The 24,415-nt window shown below is 42.8% G+C and overlaps 1 protein-coding gene across 1 annotated transcript in view; it reads right to left on the bottom strand.

Annotated features, from left to right (window-relative positions):
• Positions 1–24,415, bottom strand: part of nf2b (neurofibromin 2b (merlin)) — a 78,524-nt gene that overhangs the window by 8,612 nt on the left and 45,497 nt on the right. Inside the window, exons 13-16 of the mRNA XM_038814046.1 lie at positions 24,112–24,329; positions 21,525–21,627; positions 19,785–19,912; positions 13,632–13,791 (exon numbers count right to left, since the gene is read on the bottom strand). Of these exons, the coding sequence (XP_038669974.1) occupies positions 13,632–13,791; positions 19,785–19,912; positions 21,525–21,627; positions 24,112–24,329 (609 nt within the window). The remainder of the gene's footprint in view (positions 1–13,631; positions 13,792–19,784; positions 19,913–21,524; positions 21,628–24,111; positions 24,330–24,415) is intronic.

Here is a 24,415-nt window from a genome sequence, read left to right as displayed (position 1 = left end):
GTCGGGAGTTGGAACGGTATGCATCCTTGATTTTTGAGTAGCAGTGGTTATGCACTTTGGAAGGAGGAATGGAGGCATAGACTATTTTCTAAATGGGGAAACGCTTAGGAAATTAGAAGCACAAAGAAACTTGGAAGTCCTTGTGCAAGATTCTCTTAAGGTTAATGTGCACGTTCAGTTGGCAGTTATGAAGGCAAATGCAATGTTAGCATTCGTGAAGAGAGGGCTAGAATACAAGAGCAGGGGTGTACATCTGAGGATGTATCAGGCTCTGGTCACACCCCATTTGTAGTTTTGTGAGCAGTTTTGGGCCCCGCATCTAAGGAAGGATGTGCTGGCCTTGGAAAGGGTCCGCAGGAGGTTCACAAAAATGATCCCTAGAATGAAGAGCTTGTCATATGAGGAATCGTTGAGGACTCTGGGTCTGTACTCGTTGGGAGTTTAGAAGGATGAGGGGGGATCTTATTGAAACTTACAGGATTCAGCGAGGCTTAGATAGAGTGAACGTGGAGAGGATGTTTCCATTAGTAGGAAAACCTAGAACCAGAGGAAACAATCTCAGGCTAAAGGGACTATCCTTTAAAACAGAGAGGAGGAGGAATTTCTTCAGCCAGAGGGAGGTGAATCTGTGGAACTGAAGACTGTGTGGGCCAAATTACTGAGTGTCTTTAAGACAGAGATAGATAGGGTTTTTGATCAACAGGGGGATGAGGGGTTATGGGGGAAAGGCAGGAGAATGGGATGAGAAAAATATCAGCCATGATTGAATGGTGGAGCAAACTCGATGGGCTGAGTGGCCTAATTCTGCTTCTATGCCTTGTGGTCTAGCGTCACATTCCATACATGCTCTGACAGTCATCACGCCAATAGCTGCAATAAACAGGGCCATTTATTGTCCCAATTTATGTAGGTAATAAGACTTCCTCCGTGCCTAGGGCAAGCACGAACGCCCATCAGCCAATCACCTCACGTTCTCCTCCCAGTGGAGAAAACATTTAGAAAAAGCACACGACTCTGAAGATACATACCATCTACTTTTACTACGGTTCAACAGTGAATATCTGCACCACACCGTAAAATATAACTAAAAAAATGAGTTGTCTAAATGGTTCCCTTAGAATGAGGACTATTATGATAGCTGGGGAGACATGGTGCTGTATTTATGGGTTTTGATGTGTGTCTGGGCCAAGGAGAACAATGCTAGGTTATTGGTACATGCTCAGATAAGTGTTATGCCGTGTCTGTTTTAGGATCTGAACTATGTCTGTTATATGCATGACCAATTCCTAGTGGATGACTTTTCATATTGCATGGCTATCCTCTGACATTGGCTGCCGCAGCCCACTTTCTCCTGTATTCTGCATAGTAATATTCTGCATTTATCTGGCAAAATTCTGCTACAATAATCATGTTGTGTATGGAGTTTTTGGTCTCTTCTAGAAACCGCAGATAGGAAGGGGTAGTTATAAGCAGGGAATGTGGCAGGGCCAGATGGGTTTCCAGTGGAGTATTACAAGAAATTTTAAGACAAATTGGTGCCACTGATGGTGGGGATGTTTGAGGCGGCGATCAGGAAGGAGGTGCTACCACAAACATTGGGGCAGGCCTCAATCTCCAAGCTGTTAAAGAAAGATAAGGACCTGACGGAGTGTGGGTCGTACACGCCTGTTTCGCTACTGAATGTTGACGCAAAGATACTGGTGGCTAGGTTGGAAGGGTGCCTCCCTAAGATGATAGGGGAGGACCAGACGGGGTTCATGAAAGGCATCTATTTTCAAATACTAGGTTATTAAATGTAATCATGATGCCAGCTGAAGCAAAGGAGACGGAGGTGACGGTTGCGCTCGACACGGAGAAGGCATTTAATCATGTAGAATGGGGATATTTGATGGCGGTTCTTAAGAGGTTTGGGAATGGGCCGAGATTTACGGAGTGGGTACGGCTATTGTATAAGGAACTGATGGGAACTGTCTGCACAAACAACACGAGTTTGTGGTACTTTGCGCTGCACTGGGGGACCAGGCAAGGGTGTCCTATGTCTCCTCAGCTATTTGCATTAATGATGGAGCCTTTGGCCATCACTTTAAGGAGGTTGTGACTGTGAAGGGTATAGTACAGGTGGACGGAAGATAGGGTGTCTCTGTATGCGGACGTTGGTGAGGAACATAATGGAACTTCTCCGAAGATTTGGGTCTTTTTCAGGATATAAATTGAATCTGGAAAAGAGTGAATATTTTGTGGTATCCCAGCCGGGAGTGGGGTGTGTCTGTGTGTGCGTGCGTGTGTGTGTGCCCCCAGTAGGTTAGTGTGGAGGAGTGTCTGTGTAGAAAGTCGGGGTTGAGGGTGCTGGCAACAGCATCACTCCCGATGGTCCCAGGAAAGTACTCTGGGAATTTAAGGCAGTTGAGGCAACACTAAGGTGGGGGCTAGGTCAGGCCTGAGCCAGGGAAGTTTCGGAGATGGGAGTAGAGGGGGATCAGGGTGTTAAAAAACCTGTTCCTGGGGGACTGTTGCGAGGTTGGAAAAGTTGGGGGAGAAGCATGGACAGGAGAAAGGGGAAGGATTTAGGTTCTTGCAGCTCCGAGACTTTGCTAGGAAGGAGGTTCAGAGCTTCCCCATAGCACTGACCCCCTCATTACTGGAAGAGGTATCGACGGCAGGGGAAATGGAGAACAGGGTGGTGGCAATCTATGGGAGGATTTTGGGGAAGACAGGGTGTCCATGGACGTGATTAAAGCCAAGTGGTAGGAAGACTTGGGGGAGGTTATGGAAGATGGTTTGTGGCATGAGGTGCTCCGGGGGATGATTGCCTCAACATCATGCGCGAGGATGGGGCTGATACAGCTGAAGGTCGGGTATAGGGCGCACCTCACGAGAGCGAGGATGAGCCGCGTCTTTGAGGGAGTGGAGAACGTATGTGAGCATTGTGGGAGGAGCCCCACAAACCACATACATATGTTTTGGTCCTGTCTGACGCTGGAGAGGCATTGGAGGGAGGTTTTCAGTATCATTGGGCGGAAGTTTTGGTCTGTATATTGGGGGCATGCTATTTTTGTTTGGGGGATTGTTATTGTATTGGTTTTGTTGTTTATTTGATGAAAATATTGACAATGAGGCGAATAAAAAGATTTTTAAAAAAGGGGTGGCTATGGGAATGTCCATTGATCACAGAATCCCCACACTGCAGAAGGAGGCAATTCAGCCCATCAAGTCTGCACCAAACCTTCAAAGGACCACCCCACCTGGGCCCATCCCCTGCCCTAATCCTGCAACTCCATCCTAAGAGGCAATTTTGCATGACCAAACCACTCAACCTAAACATCTTTCGACTGTGGGAGCAAACCGGAGGAAACCTACACAGACACGGGAGAATGCGTAAACTCCACACAGTCACCCGAAATCAGAATCGAACCCGGTCCCAGGCGCTGTGAAGTGGCAATGTTAACCACTGTGTCACCGTGTCACCCTGTCCTATTTAGGTAAGCTCAAACATCATTCCGTCAGCTGATAAGACAGTCAATGGGTGCAGCATTGAGGAGATTTGAATAGTTACAGTCAGAAACTCAAGCACATCATGAAATAAACAATGAAGTCTCTGGGTCAACATTTAGTTAAGTAGATCGCCTTTAAAGAAAATAAACAAACATGATTGAATGGGCTAACCATCTTGTTTTATGGAGAACATGTTATGGACATCTAATATTTATTCTGAAGCTTCAATAAGCGTCGCTATGCAGACTATGTAAATGATCAACGGACAGACAGCACAGTGGGTCGCTACTGTACTACTGTGGGTGTATATACGTCACAACGACTGCAGTGAATGAAGAAGGCAGCTCACTACCATCAGTTCAAGGGCACTTGGGGATGAACAATCAATACTGGTAGTTAACAATGCCCACGAGCCTTAATGGTCAACCCCTGTTCCCATCTCATTCCTCCAAGAACAAATAAAAGCAAAATCACATGGGTTTCTCTATATCAAATGAGAAACCCATGAGGGCCACGCATAGTAGCTGGTGGTGCTGCCTGCCCACCTGGACAATTAACGCAAGTCTGCATACTGTTAATATCTGAAACAATATTTACTGCAATGTTTCTACTGGGCGCAGAGTAGGGAAGTGATACTAATTGAATAGACCTTTCAAAGATCTATCTGGCATGTTGGCCTGAATGGCCTTCTTGTAGCACTGTTGCTTCACAGTGCCAGGGACCCGGGTTCGGCTCCCGACTTGGGTCACTGTGCAGGGTCTGCACGTTCTCCCAGTGTCTGCGTGGGGTAAATGTGGGTGCTCGGGTTCCCTCCCACAAGTCCTGAAAGATGTGCTTGTTAGGTGAATTGGACATTCTGAATTCTCCCTCAGTGTACCCGAACAGGTGCCAGAGTGTGGTGACTAATGGATATTCACAGTAATTTTGTTGCGGTGTTATGCAAGCCTACTTGTGACACTAATAAAGATTATTATTATTGTGCTGCATCAACCTATGATTCTAATATGTACATATTAAAATTAAAAACCTGAAATTTATAAGCAAATTATGATAAGTCACATGTAGAACAAAATTAGAACCCAGCGAACAATAATCAGCAAGGACAAAATTGTCAGGAGATTAACTGAATACAAAGCCTAATAGAAAGGTATCAACCTTGATTGTGAAATTCAGTGAAAATAACAATGGGCAAAGAATGGAAAACATTGTACAAACTCACAAAAGAAAATCACTTACCATATATATACTCGCGTATCCTTCGATCTCGCGTATCATGCGACCCCTAAATTTTCGTCCCCAAAACATGATTTTATGGTATACCTCATGTATCATGCGAGTGACTTTTTTGGACATTAATTTTGGAAACTAAAACTTCCAAATGGTATCATTGTGTGTGGTTTCTGCAGAGTTGATTCTGCTGTGAAAGCTGTTCGCGATTCGAACAGCTTTCCAGCTGGCTTTACTCGTGTTGTTCAGCCACTTGCCGTTTCCATTCATAAAAACATGAATGGAAACGTCAAGTGGCTGAACGACGCTAGTAAAGCCAGCTGGATGCTATGTGACTTATCTTGGCCAGCATTTCACACCCGCGATTTTTGTACCTCGCGTATCATGCGACCCCCGAAATTTAGGCTTCAAATTAGGTGCTCAAAAGTCGCATGTTACACGAGTATATACGGTAAGTTTCAAGGTGATCTATGGGCTAACATGTTGCAAATTAAAAATAACTATAACCCTATTGATAGGATATCTAAAGATGTTAAAACGATAGATGGTGCAACACAAACTAAAGCGCAATAGGGCTTGACATGGTTTTGTTTGATACCATAGATTTAAACACCAACTCACTCAAATGAGTCATAACATAATTGTTGGTACTGGCAATCTCAAGGTCATTGGGTAATACAAATAGATTGCATTCATCAGGCTTTTCAGTGTTTCCCAATTCTCAAGCCCGTTTCAAGGAATCTAGATCTGTAAAACACAATGTGCAATTTTAACCTAGTGGGGAATAAGTACCTAGACTTCAGCTTTCTCGTGAGTTGTTTGCACCAAATGTGCTTCAGAGCTGACTGGCATCCTCAAAATTCCAAAACTATAACAAACCAGGCAGCATCTGAACAATAAACATTAATAACTTTAATTTGCTTGAGGCTTAAGTCTTGTAATTCATTTGTAGTCTTATTTCTTTAAATTAATTTAGAGTACCCAATTCTTTTTTTCCAATTAAAGGGCAATTTCGCGTGGCCAATTCACCTATCCTGTACATTTTGGGTTGTGGGGGTGGGATCCACGCAGACACGGGGAGAATGTGCAAACTCCACACATACAGGGATCGAACCCGGGTTCTTGGCGCCGTGAGGCAGCAGTGCTAACCACTTCACCACTGTATTGTTTGGAATATGATCTCTGATCTTATTCGCAAATTATTAGCCAAGGTCAATGGCTTTCAGATTTCTATAACCAATTCACAAATATGTAGAAGATTTTGCCTACAAAAATGAGTAGTCACCTGACTTTTGAGAGAGAATTAATATCTCAACGGCAAAAATTAATGAGTTCAGTTAACCCTTGGTACAAAATTTTTTAATGCACAAGTGATATTTAAATTGAATGCAAATCAATTTAGGAATGCAGGCACACCTCTAATTTGCTTCTGATTAATTCTGACGAAAAAGAGTCCAATAAACCAGTAAAAAGAAACAATAATTTTTATGCTATGTATGAACTTTTTTTTTTGAAAAATATTTTATTAAGGCATTTATATTATAACTTTTAACACAATAAGCAACCACTCACCAAACAAACTATGTATGCACTTTTAATGTAGTTAATGTTTATCTGTGTAAAGTGACCTTAGTTTGTTTTACAATCTGAGATATCTCTGATTCTGAAATTAACAGTATATGCAAAGCAAATAGACTTAATCAACTGTATGCTTTGTTCTGTTCTAGATAGCATGACATTTTTTGCGGCAGGGTGGCATAGTGGTTAGCACTGCTGCTTCACAGCACCAGGAACCCGGCTCAATTCCAGCCTTGGGTGATTGTTTATGTGGAGTTTGTACGTTCTCCCAGTGTCTGCGTGGGTTTACTCCGGGAGCTCCGGTTTCCTCCCACAGTCCAAAGATGTGGAAGTTAGGTGGACAGGCCATGATAATAGCCCCTTATTGTCCAAAGATGTGAAGGTTAGGTGAGGTTTATAGGGTTACGGGGATAGGAGGGGGGAGTGGACCTAGGTAGGGTGCTCTTTCAGAGGATCCGTGCAGACAGTGTAAGAATTCTATGTAGAATAACCTACTATAAACACCATGTTCATTTTACGAACCATTATGGAACCTTTAATATTTCTCAAGGATACTTCGATTTTCATGGAAGAGGACAAATAGGTATTATATATTATCAGAACAATAAAAACTGTTGGATAGTTTCAACTTTTACTGTCTTCACCTTTGCTATTCTAACTCAATGGAACTAGTACACTTCTATAGGACTATTCAAAATCATTCTTTTTCATGCTTCCTAACAACATAATACACCTATTACAATGCTATTGTCAAATATAATGGCTGTGATTTTCACTATATATTCATTGCTGGAACCTAATTTTGTACTTTTGGTCTTTAAGTCAACAATAGCATTTTGTAGAGCCTAAATGTTTAGAATATATTATAATAGTAACAACCTTGACTTAGGAGTTTGGGTGCATGCCCAATTTGTATAGACAGGCAAAAGTTAATTATTTATTTTAGTGCAAATGAAGCAAAACTAAAATTGGCAATCGTGGAAAGCAGCAAGTTGGCACGGCAGCAGGCATCTAACTACATTGCCAATCTGATGCCACAACAGTTCCATCTGTTGTGCTTAGCTTTCTTACTTTTCTTTATGCTTGTCAGCACAAGTGCTCTCTTCATCCTCACTGCAAAATTAAAATGGCATCATACGACAAGCCTAGTGAGGCTTCACACATTGTGGTGGACGAGTGCAACTCCATGCTTCTAATCTCATCTCAGGCAGCAAACAAGTGATATTTTTCCCACAGGGAGATATTATTTTCTTATTTCGAAAATAAAACAAAAGTCAGAGAGATTATATCAACTGCAGCTACTCATTATAGCTCCAGGCTTATATCAATGCAGCTGCATAACAACCAAATTCAGAGGATGCGACAGGCCTAGAGAAACTGACCAACCAACCTGCCTGCCCATGCTTAGGCCTGTACTCAGCATACAAGTCAACCCACCTCTTAAAAAAACATGCGATATGCATATTAGGAGTCGGCCTTAATTTTTCACTCACCTTTTTAAGTCAGTGAATGAGATCAAGTGGGTGATTTGGGCAGTGTTTCCAAGATGGTGTGCGAGTTTAAATATGTCCACCCCTGCACGTGGCAAAGGACCATCAGAAATTAGTCCTCTAGCAAAAAGAATGAAGCACAAAGCTTGTTCCTAGCTAAAAGTCATAGCATTTGCTAATTTGTCAAAGAACTGTGCTGCAGTAAGGATATTCAGTGAGTGAAAAGCTGGCAAAAGAATGGAAGGAGGAGGAATCCGCCTTGAAGATGATGCCCAAGACCAAATAGTCGTCAGAACAGGGGCCAGCCACTGGCCTGATCCCGAGTAGCGTATGTTGTTCTATAGCATATATAGAATGGCTATATTGTCTTCAGAAATGCAATGCACATATATATATATATATATATATATATATATATACACACTTAAGTGGGCCAAATCAGACCCCGAGTCCATAAAGATTTTGGAGCAATAGCTAGTTGATGTAACTAATTTATGGAACAAAAATGTTGAGCATTGCAGCAGAAGACAAAGATTGCTCAGAGACTACCAATAGATCTCTTCTGTTCATTCTTTCATGGGATGTAGGCTTCACTTGCTGGGCCTGCGTTTATCACCCATCCCTAATTGCCCTTGAGGGGGAATTTAAGAGTCAACCACATTGCTGTGAATCGGGAGTCATGATGCCAAAATGACCAGTTTCTCGTGATTCTTCATCAAAATGTGGTAAAAACATTTGTCTCATTGGCAACAAAGGTAAAACACCCATGAATTTTGATATGCCCAGAAAATAAACTGGAGCATAGAAAGTTTTGAAAACAGTTCCAGTGAAGGCCACAAGACATGAGAAGACAAGATTCATGGTGGGACTAGCCTACATGGCCAACAGAATAAAAGTAACGCCTGTGGTCATTTTCAAATGTAAAACCGTGCCAAAAATCAAGTTCCTTGTAAGGATTTTTGTGCCGTTCCTGACAACAGTTGGTTGCACAAAGATGGAGTGATGTTGTGGAGTGAGGCATCCCAGTGACTGACTCAAAGAATGCCACATATTAGCGTGGGTCATGTCCCAGATCCATATAACTGATGAGATCAAGAGGTACCTGTGAAGAAATTGCAGTTTTACCAGATGGGTCCAACGTCCGTAGTCCATGCTTTGGTTGTGTGCCTCAACAAGCCATTCAAGGATCATGTTCACACCAAATGGAATAGATGATGGTTGATGGAGAAAAAAACTTTCACAAGGGAGTGTGAATGTATGTGCTTGATGTTTTGTGTGGCTGTATCATCAAATTGTGAGATGGTATCAATGCACAAACAACCAGACCGTTCAAAAAAATACAGAATATCAAATTCAATTATGGAGGGCAAGTTATTTGTTATGATGGGGTTATTCTGAAATTGAATTGCCCAAATCTAATCCAGAGTCGGATTCTTATGATGATTCCTTAGTCAAAGTGGTTCAGAATGAATTTGATGAACTCTTTGTAGAACGAAGGCGATTCATTTTATGGTTTTTAAAACGCTTTCCGTCCTTGCAGAATTGGTTTATTCAATAAAAAGTGTCAGATCGATTTAATTTGAATGATTTGTGTTAGTTATTCATCCCACGTTTCAAAATGATGACCATCTACACCAACACCAGAGGTTCACATTTTTCCTAGGGAGGGGTATTAGTTGACCTCGGTATTTGGAAGGCGTTTTCAAGGCTTCAAAATTGGGCTTATATGTAGCAATTTATATATTTTAATTTTTCCAATTAAGAGGCAATTTACCGTGGCCAATTCACCTACCCTAAACATCTTTGGGTTGTGGGGTGAGACCCACGCAGATACGGGGAGAATGTGCAAACTCTACTTGAACAGTGACCCGGGGCAGTGATCAAAGCTGGGTCCTCGGCGCTGTGAGGCAGCAGTGATAACCTCATTTAATACTCCGCAATTTATGATACTTGCCTTACAGGGGTGCAGTAATACGAGATGCCAGCTATATTTAACAACTAATATTTTGTAATCACCGATTCAGCAAAAAATTTTCTATGAATAAGCTGGGAAGTTCCTCCATTAGCAAAAAGCCTAGTTAAAATCAGCAGTTTTCTATATTCCGTCCACGCTTTACATTTCGATTTCATTACACACCTTCCCCAACCAAGGCAAATGAATTGTTTACCTGCTTCAATCTGCTTTAATGTGCCTGACAATTGTTTTAAATAATTGCCATTAAAAATTGCATGAGAACGGACTCAGGAGGCTTTTCACCTCTGTTCCCCTTATTTATCCGTTTCCAAGTGAATGAGTCAGATTGAAGTGGACGGTATAACACAGGAAGATGAGATAACAAGAAAACTCAAACTTGGGACAAGGAAAAACCCATAGATGTTAGATCCTATCCACTTTCCTGCATGCCTCAGAAACCTGGACAATAAGTAAAGATCTATGGAAGAAAACAGGCCTTTGAAATGTGGGTGCTCAGACACATGCTTAAAAACTCCATATACAGACCAAAAGGCAAATGAAGAAGTGCATGAAATTGCAAGAGCAAAAAGAACTCACAAAAAGCGTCCCGCAGAAAAGAAAACGTCAGTATTTTGGCCATTTGATCAGGACTAAAAAGCTACACAGATCTCTTTTAGAGGAACAAGTGGAGCACAGCAGAAAGAGGAGTAAGCCTAGGGATAGTTGGGTGATAGATGATAGAATAGTTACAGCTGCGCTACAGTGGATGTGTGAGGCTGCAGCAAGACAGACGAGTGCAACATACCATGATAGACCTCCTTGCAGGAATAGTTACAAACAGCAGCAGTAAAAGATCCTGAAAATGAATAAAACTGAAAACTTATTTTGCAAAATCTGCATTAGGCAAGGGAGAACTGCACTAATTATAAGCATTGCCAACTTTAAAGCAATACACAGCTTTGATGTTCTTTCTTCGTACGCTTACATTCGAGAGGGTCTTCAGTACAGTATAGAAAGAAAGAAAAAGAAAGAAAAATCCCCCAGTCGCCACATTCCGGTGCCTGTTCGGGTATACTGAGGGAGAATTCAGAATCTCCAATTCATCTAACAAGCACATCTTTCAGGACTTGTGGGAGGAAACCGGAGCACCCGCAGGAAACCCACGCAGACATGGGAACGTGCAGACTCCGCACAAACAGCAAACCAAGCCGGGAATCAAACCCGGATCCCTGGCGTTGTGAAGCAACAGTGCTAACCTGTGCGTTCATTATAAAAATGCTCTGCACTTGTATTTAAAAAAATAATTTTGAATTGTACACTTATACACAACTTTTTTATACAATCACTACACATTTTTACACCAGGTTAAAGTCCAATTGGTTTGTTTGGAGTCACTAACTTTCAGAGCGCAGCTCTTCATCAGGTGAGTGAAGAGATGGGTTCCACAAACTCATATACAGACAAAGTCAATGATGCAAAATGATACTTTGAATGAAAGTCTTTGCAGGTAATTAAGTCTTTACATGTTCAGACGGTGCAACTAGAGAGAAAGATAATCACAGGTTAAAGAGGAGTGAATTGTCTCAGGCCAGGACAAGTGGTAGGATTTTGCAAGCCCAGGTGGTGGGGGGCGCGAATGTAATGAGACATGAATCCTAGGTCCCAGTTGAGGCCGCACTCATGTACCCGGGATGTCCCAAGGCGTGGTACATTGGCGAGTCCATGCAGGCGCTGCGACAATGGATGAACGGACATTGCGCGACAATCACCTGGCAAGAATATTCCCTTCCAGTCGGGGAACACTTCAGCAGTTGAGGGCATTCAGCCTCTGATCTTTGGGTAAGAATTCTCCAAGGCGGCCTTCAAGACGCGCTACACCGCAGAATCGCCAAGCAGAAACTGGCAGCCAAGTTCCGCACGCATGAATACGGCCTCAACTGGGATCTTGGATTCATGTCTCATTACATTCACTCCCCACCATTTGGCCTGGGCTTGGAAATTTCTACCAACTGTCCTGGCTTGAGCCGATTATCACTTTCTCCAGTCGCATCATCTGGACCTGTAAAGACGTAATTACCTGCAAAGACTCGCATTCAAAGAATCATCCTGCTTCACTGACTTTGTCTATATGCGAGTTTGTGGTGTCATGTGAGAGTACCTTTAAGAAATGGGTGTTTATAAAAACATCTGTAGTGAATGTCACTTTAAAAAATGTTTCTCTGCTCAAGTGGCTGCAGTGATGTCAGAGTGTGGGTGGAACTGAGCTCTGGCTCTGCTTTTTAGTTTCGCTTTGAGGAAAAGCTTGGGTATGTCTATGTTTTTAGTTTTGTTGTAGTGTTGGAGCTGCAGCCAGCCAAAGAGGGTGTAATTTTGATCTCTCAGCCATCTAATAACTATCTCTAGATCATCTGGTGAATTCAGAGTGATAACTGCTCTCAGTAGAGAATTTAAACCTGATGTGCTTCTGTAAAAAGGGTTTTTGTCTTATGGATGTTAAAAGGAACGTTTAAGGATTACTTAGAGTGCTGTATTCTTTGGGAGTTGTATTTGAATTGATGGTTGCTAATATGTTCACTGTATGGTTTAAAAAGGTTAACTGAGTTCATAGAATAAACATTGTTTTGCTTTAAAAAATACTTTTAGATTTCTGCTGCACCACACCTGTAGAGTGGGCCCTGTGCTCCCCAAACCACAATCAAGTAAAAGTAAAAGGGTCAGGTGATCTCCATGATATACTTTGGAGTTCTCTAAACCCTGGCCCATAACAGTGGAACCCACCTCTTCACTCACCTGATGAAGGAGCTGCACTCCCAAAGCTAGTGACTTCAAACAAATCTGTTGGACTTTAACCTGGTGTTGTAAGATGTCTTGCTGTGCCCACCCCAGTCCAACACCGGCATCTCCACGTCATGATTATACATTTTGATCACATACCACTATTAGAGAAGCACAAGAGTATACCTGTTTTATTTTAAGCATGGCTTGTGGGGCAAAGCCATTAGTTTCAGCTTGGCCCGGAGGTTTAGTTTGGCAGGGGTTCCTAAAATGTCAGTTCCAACAAAAAATTATGTTCAAAGCCAAAAATCATGAGGTGATTGCTCTGAGTATAGCAGCCATGAAAGGGTGCAGGAGACACTTAACTAAAAGAATATGGCAATGAGGAGACTGGAAAAACTGCAGCTCTTTTCATCAGAACATAGAAAGTCAATCCATGTTGGAAATACTTTAGGGATTTAATAAGATAAATCACTAAAAATCACTTTTCACCTGATCGATGAGTTAGTAACTAGAGTAAATAAATTTAGGATAATGAACATACCCCACAAAGTCTGGCTAAGAGCTAGTTAAAGGATACAAAAATTTACAGGTGCATACAAGTACATACTGTACATAAGGCTTGGGACGTCTTACCGTATATATTCAGTGACATTGCTGATGGTCTAAGTCAGCACATAATATCTGTTCAATGAGTATAACAGTAATGTACCTGAAGGTGATACTGCAAGCATAACATTATATTATCAACTGGGTGCACTGGGTTTGGGCCTAACAATACAACATAAATTCAAGTGAACAACAATCACCAACTCCCCCCTCCCCTCAAAAGAGTAATGGCTTAACTCTGAACCCTGGGCACTCAAGAGCAAAATAAGTGACAATGACCAAATAATCCACTAATGGTTGTAGTTTCCCCTCTCAGTTTACTCTAGCTGTTTCATTTCCCCTTTAACAGCAAGTTCCTGACTATTTCCAATCCCTAACACCGAAAGGCTGTATTTAATCGACTCCAATAGCTAGATGATACATGCCCCTTCTCTCCGCAATCTCATTATTGAGCTATATGCATGTTTATAAGCCATAAATATTCACATTCATGTAAGAAAACTCACATTACTGAGAGGTGTGTAAGCATTTTCATCAAATTCCATAGACTCATTAGTCGGGATGCCCATGTTAGCATGCCGTTCCTCCAGTTTCAGAGCTTCAATTTCAGTCTTTAGTTCCTTCAGCTGTTCTTGCAGGTGTTTGCTTTTCTCCATGTACTCCACACTAAGGAATCCACAAACAATGAAAACCAAGAACATTGTAAATGTCACTTTGTCTCTGTAAAACTGTCCAGTGTGATTGAAGAAAATCTGATGCCTTGTACCAACTTGCACGTCACTAGTTCCATCAATGCCCACAAATAATATTGTAAACATTAAAAGCAAAGCTAAAAGTAGTTTATAGCTAAACTCAAATTACCAACTTAAAATCACTTCAATAAATCAATCATTTTTAAATATACAGAAAAGTCTCAGCATCCCTATCACAATGCTGCCAAGTTGCATTCTGTTCACTTCCAATTCCACCAAGCCCAACACTTACCAAAGTTATTATACGCTTGGGAACAACCTGAAACATACTACATTCCTCAAAGTTTGAAAGGTGGAATAAATCAATCAATTTGTCTGGTTCTAGGAATATTTAAAGTGGCGCACGCATGACCCAGCTGAATGTTGTGAATTTTGTCGGTCTTGCCCCTAAACTTAAATAGGAGCTCCCTCACTCCATCCAAAAATTAGTTTTCAACCATTCAAAATGCTTACATTTTACTCTGTTTGTTAACTGTATTGTCAACAGATAGCATAAAACTACTGAAAATGTTTGAAGCAATTTAAAACTGGTTCCAGTCTGGGAACTCCCTAAGGCGACCACAGGCTGATTATGAAGTGCAGGAATCAACTCAGGGGTGATGCTGGAGGGTAAGACACATCTTGTCAGCCTGTGGGTGGGCAGGGAAAGCAGGAGCAGTTGAATAGGGAAGCAGGATCTTGGTAAGCAGGCCTCATCAGTAACAGAAAGCCAATAAATGTGATGGCGTAATGGGGCGGTAGAAGCAGACGGGAGGAACAAAAAAGCACGGTGAATTAATCAGGACGGGAGAAAAAGCTCATTCTAAGAAGGAAGTCAAGTTGAGAAGCCCAGGGACAGCTCAGTGGCGCCGTAGTTACCACTGCTACCTCACGGTGCTGGAGACCCGGGTTCGATCCCAGCCCCGGGTCACTTTCCCGTGGAGTTTGCACATTCTCCCTGTCTTTTCATGGGTCTCACCCCCATAAGCCAAGGGTCCTTTGCCCAGAACCAGGCACTCCTTCTTAGCAGTGTTGGCCCCGAGCTGGTCACGTGGTTCGGGGGCCAGGCCCCTTAAAGGGACCACGCTACCACATCCCTCCCCCGTATTACAAGGTCTCTCTGGATTCAGTTTGGATATGTTTGGCAGACACTGGCAGAGTATCTAGAAATTCAAGGTCAGTATGATCTCCTGGAATACCGGTGGTAGCGGAATGCTCTTTGGCAGGGGCGACTTAATGCATCACTGTTAGCAATTTGCGTGCCAGGAAAGCATATTTGTTAGGTCGCCTGCAGCAAGGCCCAATGTTGCACCCTCATCAAGGCTATGGGCAGTATGGGCTGATCTTCCCTTAAAAAGGCCAGCAATGGCTTGTGGTCGGTCACTATGTCAAACCGCTGACCATTCACATATTGATGGAATTTCTTCACACCGTATGTAACTGCTGAGCCTTCCTTCTTGATCTGGGCATGGCTCTGTTCTGCTTCTGAAATTCCCTGGATATTCCCCATTGTACACTGGAAAATAGAGCAGGCTGAAGCAATGTTTCTGAAACAATGGACTCAGGAAGCCCATGTATATTGAAAGAGGCCTTTGTGGGTATTTATTGTGGAAAACCTCTGGCACTTCATCCAATTCTAGTTGCAGGTAGTCGTGGCAAAGGTTCAGTTTTGAACAGGTAAGGCCCACCCCTAGGTCCTCGAATCAGGGGATCAGATACCAATCAACCTGGGCAGCCTGCTTTATGGTTAGTTTATAGTCCCACAAATTATTTTCAAATGAGGACTGTGACTATCGGCGTTGCCCACTCTGAAAACTGAACTGGCTTGATTATTCCCAGCTCTTCCAATCTCTTCAGCTCTGATGCAGTGCGTATGGCACTGGTCTAGCTCTGAAGAACTTGGGTGTTGAATCTGGATTGACATAGATTTTGACACCTTTAATCAGGCATAGTCCATTGCAAAAACCATTTTCATACCTCCTTAGGCTATCTTGGAGGACACCGTTGGATATTTTGAAGATTTCCAGCCAATTGAGCTTAATCTTCTGTAACCAATTTCTTCCCATCAGACTGGGTCTATGCCGTTCCACTACAAACAAAGGCAGATTAACAGGTTGGCCTCTTGCCCTTTTTAAAAAAAATTTTAGAGTACACAATTCTTTTTTTTCCAATTAAGGGGCAATTTAGAGTGGCCAATCCACCTACTCTGCACATCTTTTTGGGTTGTTGGGGTGAGACCCATGCAGACACGGGAGAATGTGCAAACTCCACATGGACAGTGACCCAAGGCCGGGATCAAACTCGCGTCCTCGACACCATGAGGCAGCAGTTCTAACCACTGTGAGGCCTCCTGCCCTTTGTATGCCACTGGTGGTTTGGTGGTTTCAAGGATCTTCAAAGTTTCCCTGGTGTAAGTGGAAAACTTAGCTGTCGTACTCTTCAAGCTTAAAGACTGGGTTTCTGCACATAGATACTGTCTTTGTGCAGAAAGGACTGTCTGCTGCCCAACTACAGTCACTGAAACCCCGGTGTCGACTTCCATTTTAAGGTGTTTACCCAGGAACCATGCCGTTTTGGGCGTGCCCAGCATTGGGGGAGTTTTGTAAGGGGGTAGCAAGGACGGTGTCGAGGGTGGTGGGATCCAGGGTTGAGCCTGGCTGGGGACTCGCAATTTTTGGGGTTGCAGTGGAGCCGGGAGTGCAGGAGCGATAGAGGCCGGTGTTCTGGCCTTTGCGTCCCTAGTAGCCAGGCGGAGGATCTTGCTCGAATGGAAGGATGCGAGGCCCCCAAGCGTGGAGGCCTGGATCAATGATATGGCGGGGTTCATTAAATTGGAGAGGGTGAAATTTGCCCTGAGAAGATCAGTACAAGGGTTTTTCAGGCGGTGGCAACCTTTCCTGGACTTCCTGGCGGAATGGTAGGGAAATAGGCCGACAGCAGCAGCAACCCGGGGGGGGGTTTGGATTGGGGGGAGGGAGAACTGCGTACATGGGTCTGTGGGATGTGGCGGGTGCTATCTCTTCCCCTTTTGTTGTTTGGGTGCTCTTTTGTTTTTTTGTCTTTTTCCTTTTGTTTGAAGTTGCTCTTGAAGTTGGGGGGGTATTGTTCTTGGGGTGTTACCGCGGTTGTTTGTTAATAGAGTTAAGATGTTTATATTTTGTAAAAATTTCATTTAAAATTATTTTTTTGTAAAAAGGTGTTTATTCAGAAGACAATTTCAAACAGGGCCATCTCATTCAACTGGAATGCATTCAACTGATACATTGCATGTTCTTCTCCAGAGCTTTTCTTCACGTTCAGTGCCTCTGTGTACTGCTGCTGGGTTTTTTTTTTGCTTTGCCTCGTGCAGCAATATGCTCGAATGTGTCCCCCCCCCCCCCCCCCCCCCCCCCCCCCCCCCCCCCTTCGGTTGCATCAGAAACATACGAACCCCCGAAAATGACAGATGTACTGGGGATGGTTTCCCCTGCAACGATAGCAGTTTGCCTCTGACTTGGGTTGAATACCCGTCTTTTTCACGTTCTTATGGCTCTGGTCTGGTCCCGAGGAACATGCTTGATTCTCCACTGTGCACCTTGCGGTCAAACGACTTATACTTGCTTAACCTCGCCTTCAGCCACACTTTGGAGCTCAGTGGCACCTTTTGCGGGGCACTCCATCACCTGAGCTATCTCGAATGCTTTTTCCAACGTTATAGTGGTTTCAGCCAGGTGTTTCTTCTGAATATTAAGGCTAGGGATCCCACAAACCAGTCGGTTACGCAACATGTCACTAAGAGTGGTCCTGAACTCTGTGCTCAGCGAGCTGGCAAAACCTGGCTATGAAAGCCAAGTCAGACGCTTCATGGTCCTTCACTACAGGGGTAAACCTGTAACATTGGACAATAATCGAGGGCCATGGCTGGTTATGTTCTTTGACCAATTTCATTGGTCAAGAGTCTTCGAGTCGGGTGCCTCCGGGGACATGAAATTCCTCATCAAATTATACGTTTGGGGCCCGCAAACTATCAGAAGTATCATCATTTGCTTGTCCTTGCCTGTGATCTCATTCATGGTTAAAAAAAAAGCTGAGCTGTTTGATGTACTGACTCCAATCCTCAGCACTTTGGTTAAATGGGTCTAGTTTACGAATGATAGGCTTTCACTCACGGTTTAAATTATTCCGGACTTGTTGGAGCTTCACTATTTTCTTAACTGTTCCTTCCTTCCTCCTTCAATTCATTAAAAAAAATTTTTTTTAAATATAAATTTAGATTACCCAATTATTTTTTCCAATTAAGGGGCAATTTAGTGTGGCCAATCCACCTACTCTGCACATCTTTGGGTTGTGGGGGCGAAACCCACGCAAACACGGGGAGAATGTGCAAACTCCACACGGAGAGTGACCCAGAAGCCGGAATCGAACCTGGGACCTCGGCCCCGTGAGGCAGCTGTGCTAACCACTAGGCCACCGGCTGCCCTCCTCCTTCAATTCATGATGTCCGTCAGCTGTGATTGAAAAATTTTACCTCGTTGCCAATGTGGTGGCTCCCGAAATACACTGGGGGCTTCCAGTAGTTAACAAAGGGTGTTTTTGATGAAACGCCAAAGCAGTCAAGTAATAGGCACAGAACACAATAAAACAGGTTTTTACACTTTGGCTCCAGGGTCCCACACTGTTCAGGGTCCTTCTAGCAGGGCCATGTATAAACTCCCTATTGGCCAAGGTTCACATATTCGCACTCGACTGGCCCTGAGCCGGTCATGTGGTCCTGGAGCCCACCCCACCACACAGTTTAATTTCTTTCTTTCACAAATCCTTTCTAACAAATTAATATACGAGCAAATCCAAATTAATAAACTTGCATGTCAGGAATCAACACACAGGGTGCCCGAGGTTGGAAACATTAACCAATTAGCAAAAGAAAGTTCATATAAATTTGCCTTAATTGCACAAGTTAACAATGACCAGTTTGAGAATGAAGCGTTACAGGAACTGAGATACAAAATAGTTTTCTAGATGCAATGCTTTAATATTATTTCTGAATCTCCTCTGGCATCATTCACAGTAAATGTGGCATTCACAAGTCTGACACACTGATGCTAGGAGCAAGTTGTTGAACATCATAATATCTGCTTTGGTCTCTGTGGTGTGGACATACACTGACATACATTTTCTCTCTCCAGCACACTTTCCCCCTCCTCCCTCATGCTGTTTTAGAACAATAGTGGTGTTATGTTTGGTAATGCATGATACTTTAAATCAAGAGCCATTGATTCACAGTGACTGAACAACTTTCAAACCATTTGTACCAGACAGTAGCATGATAATTAAAAAAAGGTTTTGGGCACTAAACTCCATTGCTATTTGCCTTTTACATGGCAACCATAAATTATATTATCATATTCAAGTTACAACACAGAAATAGGCCATTAATTCCAACAGGTGCTGATGTTTATGCTCCCAGTCTACTTCATTGTATCCTATAAACACACGCTCTGTCCCTTTATCCATCATATAATTATCTAGCTTCTCCTTACAATATAGTTCCATATTTCTAATCCTGAATTTCTTCATTGGTTTATTAGTGATTATCTTTGATTAATGATCCTGAATGCTGGATTTCTCTACAAATGGAAACATTGTTTCTGTGTTTAAAGATGAAACAATATATAAAAAATACAGCTTAAATAATCAACCTATGTCTTGATTATTATGATAGCGTGCTTGTGAACCTGTGTTGGCACAAGGTCATGGATCAAGCAGCTCTTGGAAGTGTTTTGGAGTGGGTGGGTGAAGGGGAAGAGAGGTTGTGTTAATGTCTGAAAGTAAATACCATTAACTTGGTTGTATAACCATTAGTTATAGCTGAGATGCAATACACCTGCACTCTGTCTGGTAGCTACACTATTTTCAAGGGCAAGCATGGGAGAAGTACCATCAACATACCGTTCCCGTTCTATCTCCATGGAGAGACGCTTCATATCCGTGTCTTTGAAGTCAAATTTAAAAGACCCAGATTCGAGGTTCAGATCACCAACATCGGCAGCCGGATGAGCAGAATATGAAGCGATAATCTAAGTAAAACAGATTGAAATACTGAGCTAGCAGAAGGGGCTTTTTGCCTCTATATACTGTAGTATGCATTCATGATTTCAGGATATCACGGAGCATGGCACAACAAGTAATAACTTTTGAAGGTTAGTCAGCATTTTAGCTTTACAGATAAACTTTAAACAATGTCACATTAATTAGTGCAAAAATACTTTTAAAGTTTCAATAAAATGATCATATCAAAGCAAAAGTATTAAAACATGAAAGTTTTTTGTTGAAGTTGTTCATGTGTATTAACCACAAGGAATCTCGCAGCCAAAAGTAAATATCCCTGTGAATTGTGGTCCAAAAATCTAATGAAGGAAATATAGTTCAATTTTTTTTTTAATTCACTAGCAATTTTTTTCTCCATGGAAAGCCACACAAGATTGAAAGTGCAAGAAATCGTTCACAGTAAAATCAGAAGTGTAGTCAAAATGTTACCAATTTCTTTTTTTTTTTTCTAAATTTTTTTTAGATTACCCAATTATGTTTTCCAATTAAGGGGCAATTTAGCGTGGCCAATCCACCTACTCTGCACATTTTTGGGTTATGGGGGCGAAACCCACACAGACACGGGGAGAATGTGCAAACTCCACACAGACAGTGACCCAGAGCCGGGATCGAACCTGGGACCTCAGCGCCGTGAGGCGGTTGTGCTAACCACTAGGCCACCGTGCTGCCCCGTTACCAATTTCAATGGGAGGAGAAAATAATACGTCCAGGAATAAAAATAAAACTACTGGGTGCGATTTACTGCTTTTTATAAACAGGAACAGGCGCCATGATCGCTGAGAGGGAGGAAGGAGGTGAACACCATTGTCTCCACTGAGCACCAGGGAGTCCAAGGATACACAGCCCACTGGCCAGCTCCAGAGATGGGGGGGGTTGCTTCGGGGCTGAGAGAAAAGAGGAGAGCAGCTGTTAGGGGCATACGACTGTACTCGTGGGGCATCCAGCAGACAGGTGAGAGCCCCCTCTGTGAATCAAGGAGCAGGTTTCCTTGTTGCCATTCTCCTGGTTTGAATGATAGCAAGTGCTGTGGAATCATTTAAATGCAGTGCCCTCAAGTGTTCAGATGTCCCCTGGGGCGGTCAAATCAGACAACTTGCGCATCAGACACTTTGCCATTTGGGGGAAAATTCCATCCAAGTATGCTTGTTTAATTAGTATCCTCCCCGGGCCGGCGCGGTGGTTAGCACTGCTGCCTCACGGCGCCGACGACCCGTGTTCAATCTCACCCCCAGGGTCATTGTCCGTGTGGAGTTTGCATATTCTCCCCGTGTCTGCATGGGTCTCAACCCCACAACCCAAAGATGTGCAGGGTAGGTGGATTGGCCATGCTAAACTGCCCTTTAATTGGAAAAAATAATTGGGTACCATAAATTAATTTTATTTATTTTTTATTAATAAGAAAAAGTATGCTCCCCAGAGAGTATGTTTCAATTCTCTTGCATCTAGTGTAATGAGGGATTATGAAAGTATGTTTAAAAGATGCACAATACTGAGTTTCTCCTGTGATAAACAATTTCTGGACACAGCTAGTTGACCTCACTATAATTTTTATACAGTTTACATTAATGTTTTGGCACATACTGGATAACTGGGTTTTGTAATCTCCAGCAGTCTGTGTTTGGCTCTTCTCTCTGCCTCTCTGGCTTCACTTAGATCCTGTTTTAGCTGTTCTGCTTCCTTGGACCTAAAATAAAGACATTTAAAATCAAAGAATGGGACAAATATATGTATATTTTAAATTAATTGATAGGTACAGCAACAGAGCACTAGTTCACAGAAAAGCAGAAGTAGAGCATGTGCCTACAATTTTCCACCCAAGTCTCTGTACAGACGTTATATAGATCTTAAGACACATTCACAAAAGGGGGGGGGGGGGGGGGGGGGGGAGAAAAAACACAAAACAAAAATTGAACAAGTCATCCTGAACCATTCTCAAAGACTTCCGGAAAACACCTGAAGAGGAACACTAGAACAGGTGTTCATTCATCCCTTTGCAGTAGCAAAGCATTTTCGTATTCCAATATACAGGGTCATCGAAGAAAAGGATACATTGGCCCAGCATTTAAAATCCCCAGAAAACAAGCTTCTGATTTTAGAACCATAGAATTATTGAAGTTCATCGGAGAAGGAAGCCATTTAAATCGAGTGGACCACTAACTCAAGTTTCTCCTCATACTGTTTTCCATGTAGGTGAATCCATGCTAAATGTTATGTGACCTTCGCAGCACCAATATTCCCTCTATTGTCCAGGGTTTGTCTGGGTGTCTGAAAGGCGAGTGCACCCATGCATCTCTCGAGGCCATAGAACACCCAAAGTTGATGGATCAGATCATCGGTACATTCTGGGTATATCCCCATGGTAGGTCTACTATCTTTCAGGTCCTGCACCAGGAAGCAGTGTCAGCAACAGAACAGCTGCAGAAGTGGCCACCAACCTCAGGATCTTCTGGTTGCTCCTTGTCCACTCATGTCCAATTACAACTGGTCTTGGCCTGCTGAGTTAGGCCTTGTACCTACTGATTCCCTGCAGTGCTGGCTGGGGCAGCTCATTTGAATATCCCCGAGTGGTTCAGTAGCACAGATCCCATGTACATCACGAGTAATGCACCAGAGAGACTTGGAAATAAGAGTTGAACCGTTGAAATGTCAGAACTGGTTAAAAGTGAAAAGCTGGTTGTGGAAGAAGCGATCAAATAAGAAAGTAGCTCAGTTAGAAGACTGTCAGGTAGGAAGACAGGATGGATTGTGTGTGATTTTATTCCACTTTCAAAGAAATGTCTTCCATTGGACGATCTGACAGTAGCAGACTGGAAAGGGGGAAGGGCACATCATGGAGCTACAGAAAAGGAGTTCCCAATTTTAATGAGACAAACCTCCTGGTTGAGATGCACCAAAGGAGAAAAACTGTTGAATCTCCAATGTAGGAAGCCTTATAAAAGGTGTCCACATGCCATGGTGCAGGAGGTGGCAGCAACACTACATGCCATCTCACTCAGCCCCAGAAGTATACACCAGTGATGGAAAAGGTTTAACTATGTTACAAGGGTGAGCAAGATAACAGGCAGCCAACTCTCTTGATCACCACACATATATTACAATTAAAAGCTGCAAAAGCAACTGTGCATGCCCAGTTGTAAGTTAAGGGTGGGGAGCAGGGGCTGCACCAACTCAGGATACTATAGTGCGTGTTACCATCTTCCAGACAGCAATTAATTGCACACACACCTTGAAACCCCTTTCTCCATTTCCCAAGTTGGTACCAGATCATTTACATCAGTCTGATACTTGAACAAAAATCTTTTGTATACTCGACTCGATCTTGTTTCAGGAGAAACTTGTACAGAATGAGAGACAATGAGAAAGCTCACCAATACAGGGCAAGGTTCTGGAAGTGCCGTTAGTTACCCATGGGGGAGGCAAAGGTTAATGGGGCAGTGTAGGAAGCAGTTTAGTAATGTTATACATACTTAATTACCATGGTTCTCTTGAATGATCATTCAGGATTGCTTGTTTTCCTAATTACTTTTTAGTTTTTTGTTTTGTAGTCACATTCTTCACATTTTATTCCTGCATTCTCTATCTTCCTAATTTGCCTTACATTGAGTATATCAACAAAGAACAAAGAAAATTACAGCACAGGAACAGGCCCTTCGGCCCTCCCAGCCTGCGCCGATCCAGATCCTTTAACTAAACCTGTTGCCTATTTTCCAAGGTCTACTTCTCTCTGTTCCCCACCCGTACATATATCGGTCCAGATGCATCTTAAATGATGCTATCATGTCCGCCTCTACCACCTCCGCTGGCAAAGCATTCCAGGCACCCACCACCCTCTGCGTAAAAAACTTTCCACGCACATCTCCCTTAAACTTTTCCCCTCTCACCTTGAAATCGTGACCCCTTGTAATTGACACCCCCACTCTTGGAAAAAGCTTGTTGCTATCCACAATTGCTATCAGCAATTGATGAAGGCAAAAAGTGAGGGCGAGGGTAAAATTGTGAAAAGAAAGCTTGATAAATTATAGGAAATGTCACAATGTCATTTAATGCTAACTCGTTCAACTTTAGTTTTTTTTCTTTCTGTATTTAATGATTTTGAATAAAATCTATATGGCATTTGCTGTTTATCCACCAGGCAGAACAACCAACTCGCAGATGTAATTTAACCAACCTCCTCTCAGATTCCTCCACTAGTTTCACAGCTATCAGCTCAGCTTCTCGCATCTTCTGTTCCATTAGACGCTTTTCTTCTTTAGTCTTCAGGGCTGTGACCTCCAGCCTTTGCCTCTCCTGCTCTGCCTCTGCAGCTTTTTGAGCAAGCAGTTTGGCCTCCTCCTCTGCAATCTGTGCCTTTTCAGCAAGTAAATCAGCCGTCTCCTCTGATCGGATCTGACAAAAACCATTAATTTCCTGAATGAGTATCAATACCTCTGACAAAATGTAAGCCTTTTTTGTCTATGGTCTATTACTTTTTT

The sequence above is a fragment of the Scyliorhinus canicula genome, chromosome 12 (assembly GCF_902713615.1).
Source record: "Scyliorhinus canicula chromosome 12, sScyCan1.1, whole genome shotgun sequence".
NCBI lineage: Eukaryota > Metazoa > Chordata > Chondrichthyes > Carcharhiniformes > Scyliorhinidae > Scyliorhinus > Scyliorhinus canicula.
Note: the sequence above shows the minus strand (reverse complement) of the source record. Positions and strands in the feature narration are given on the sequence as shown.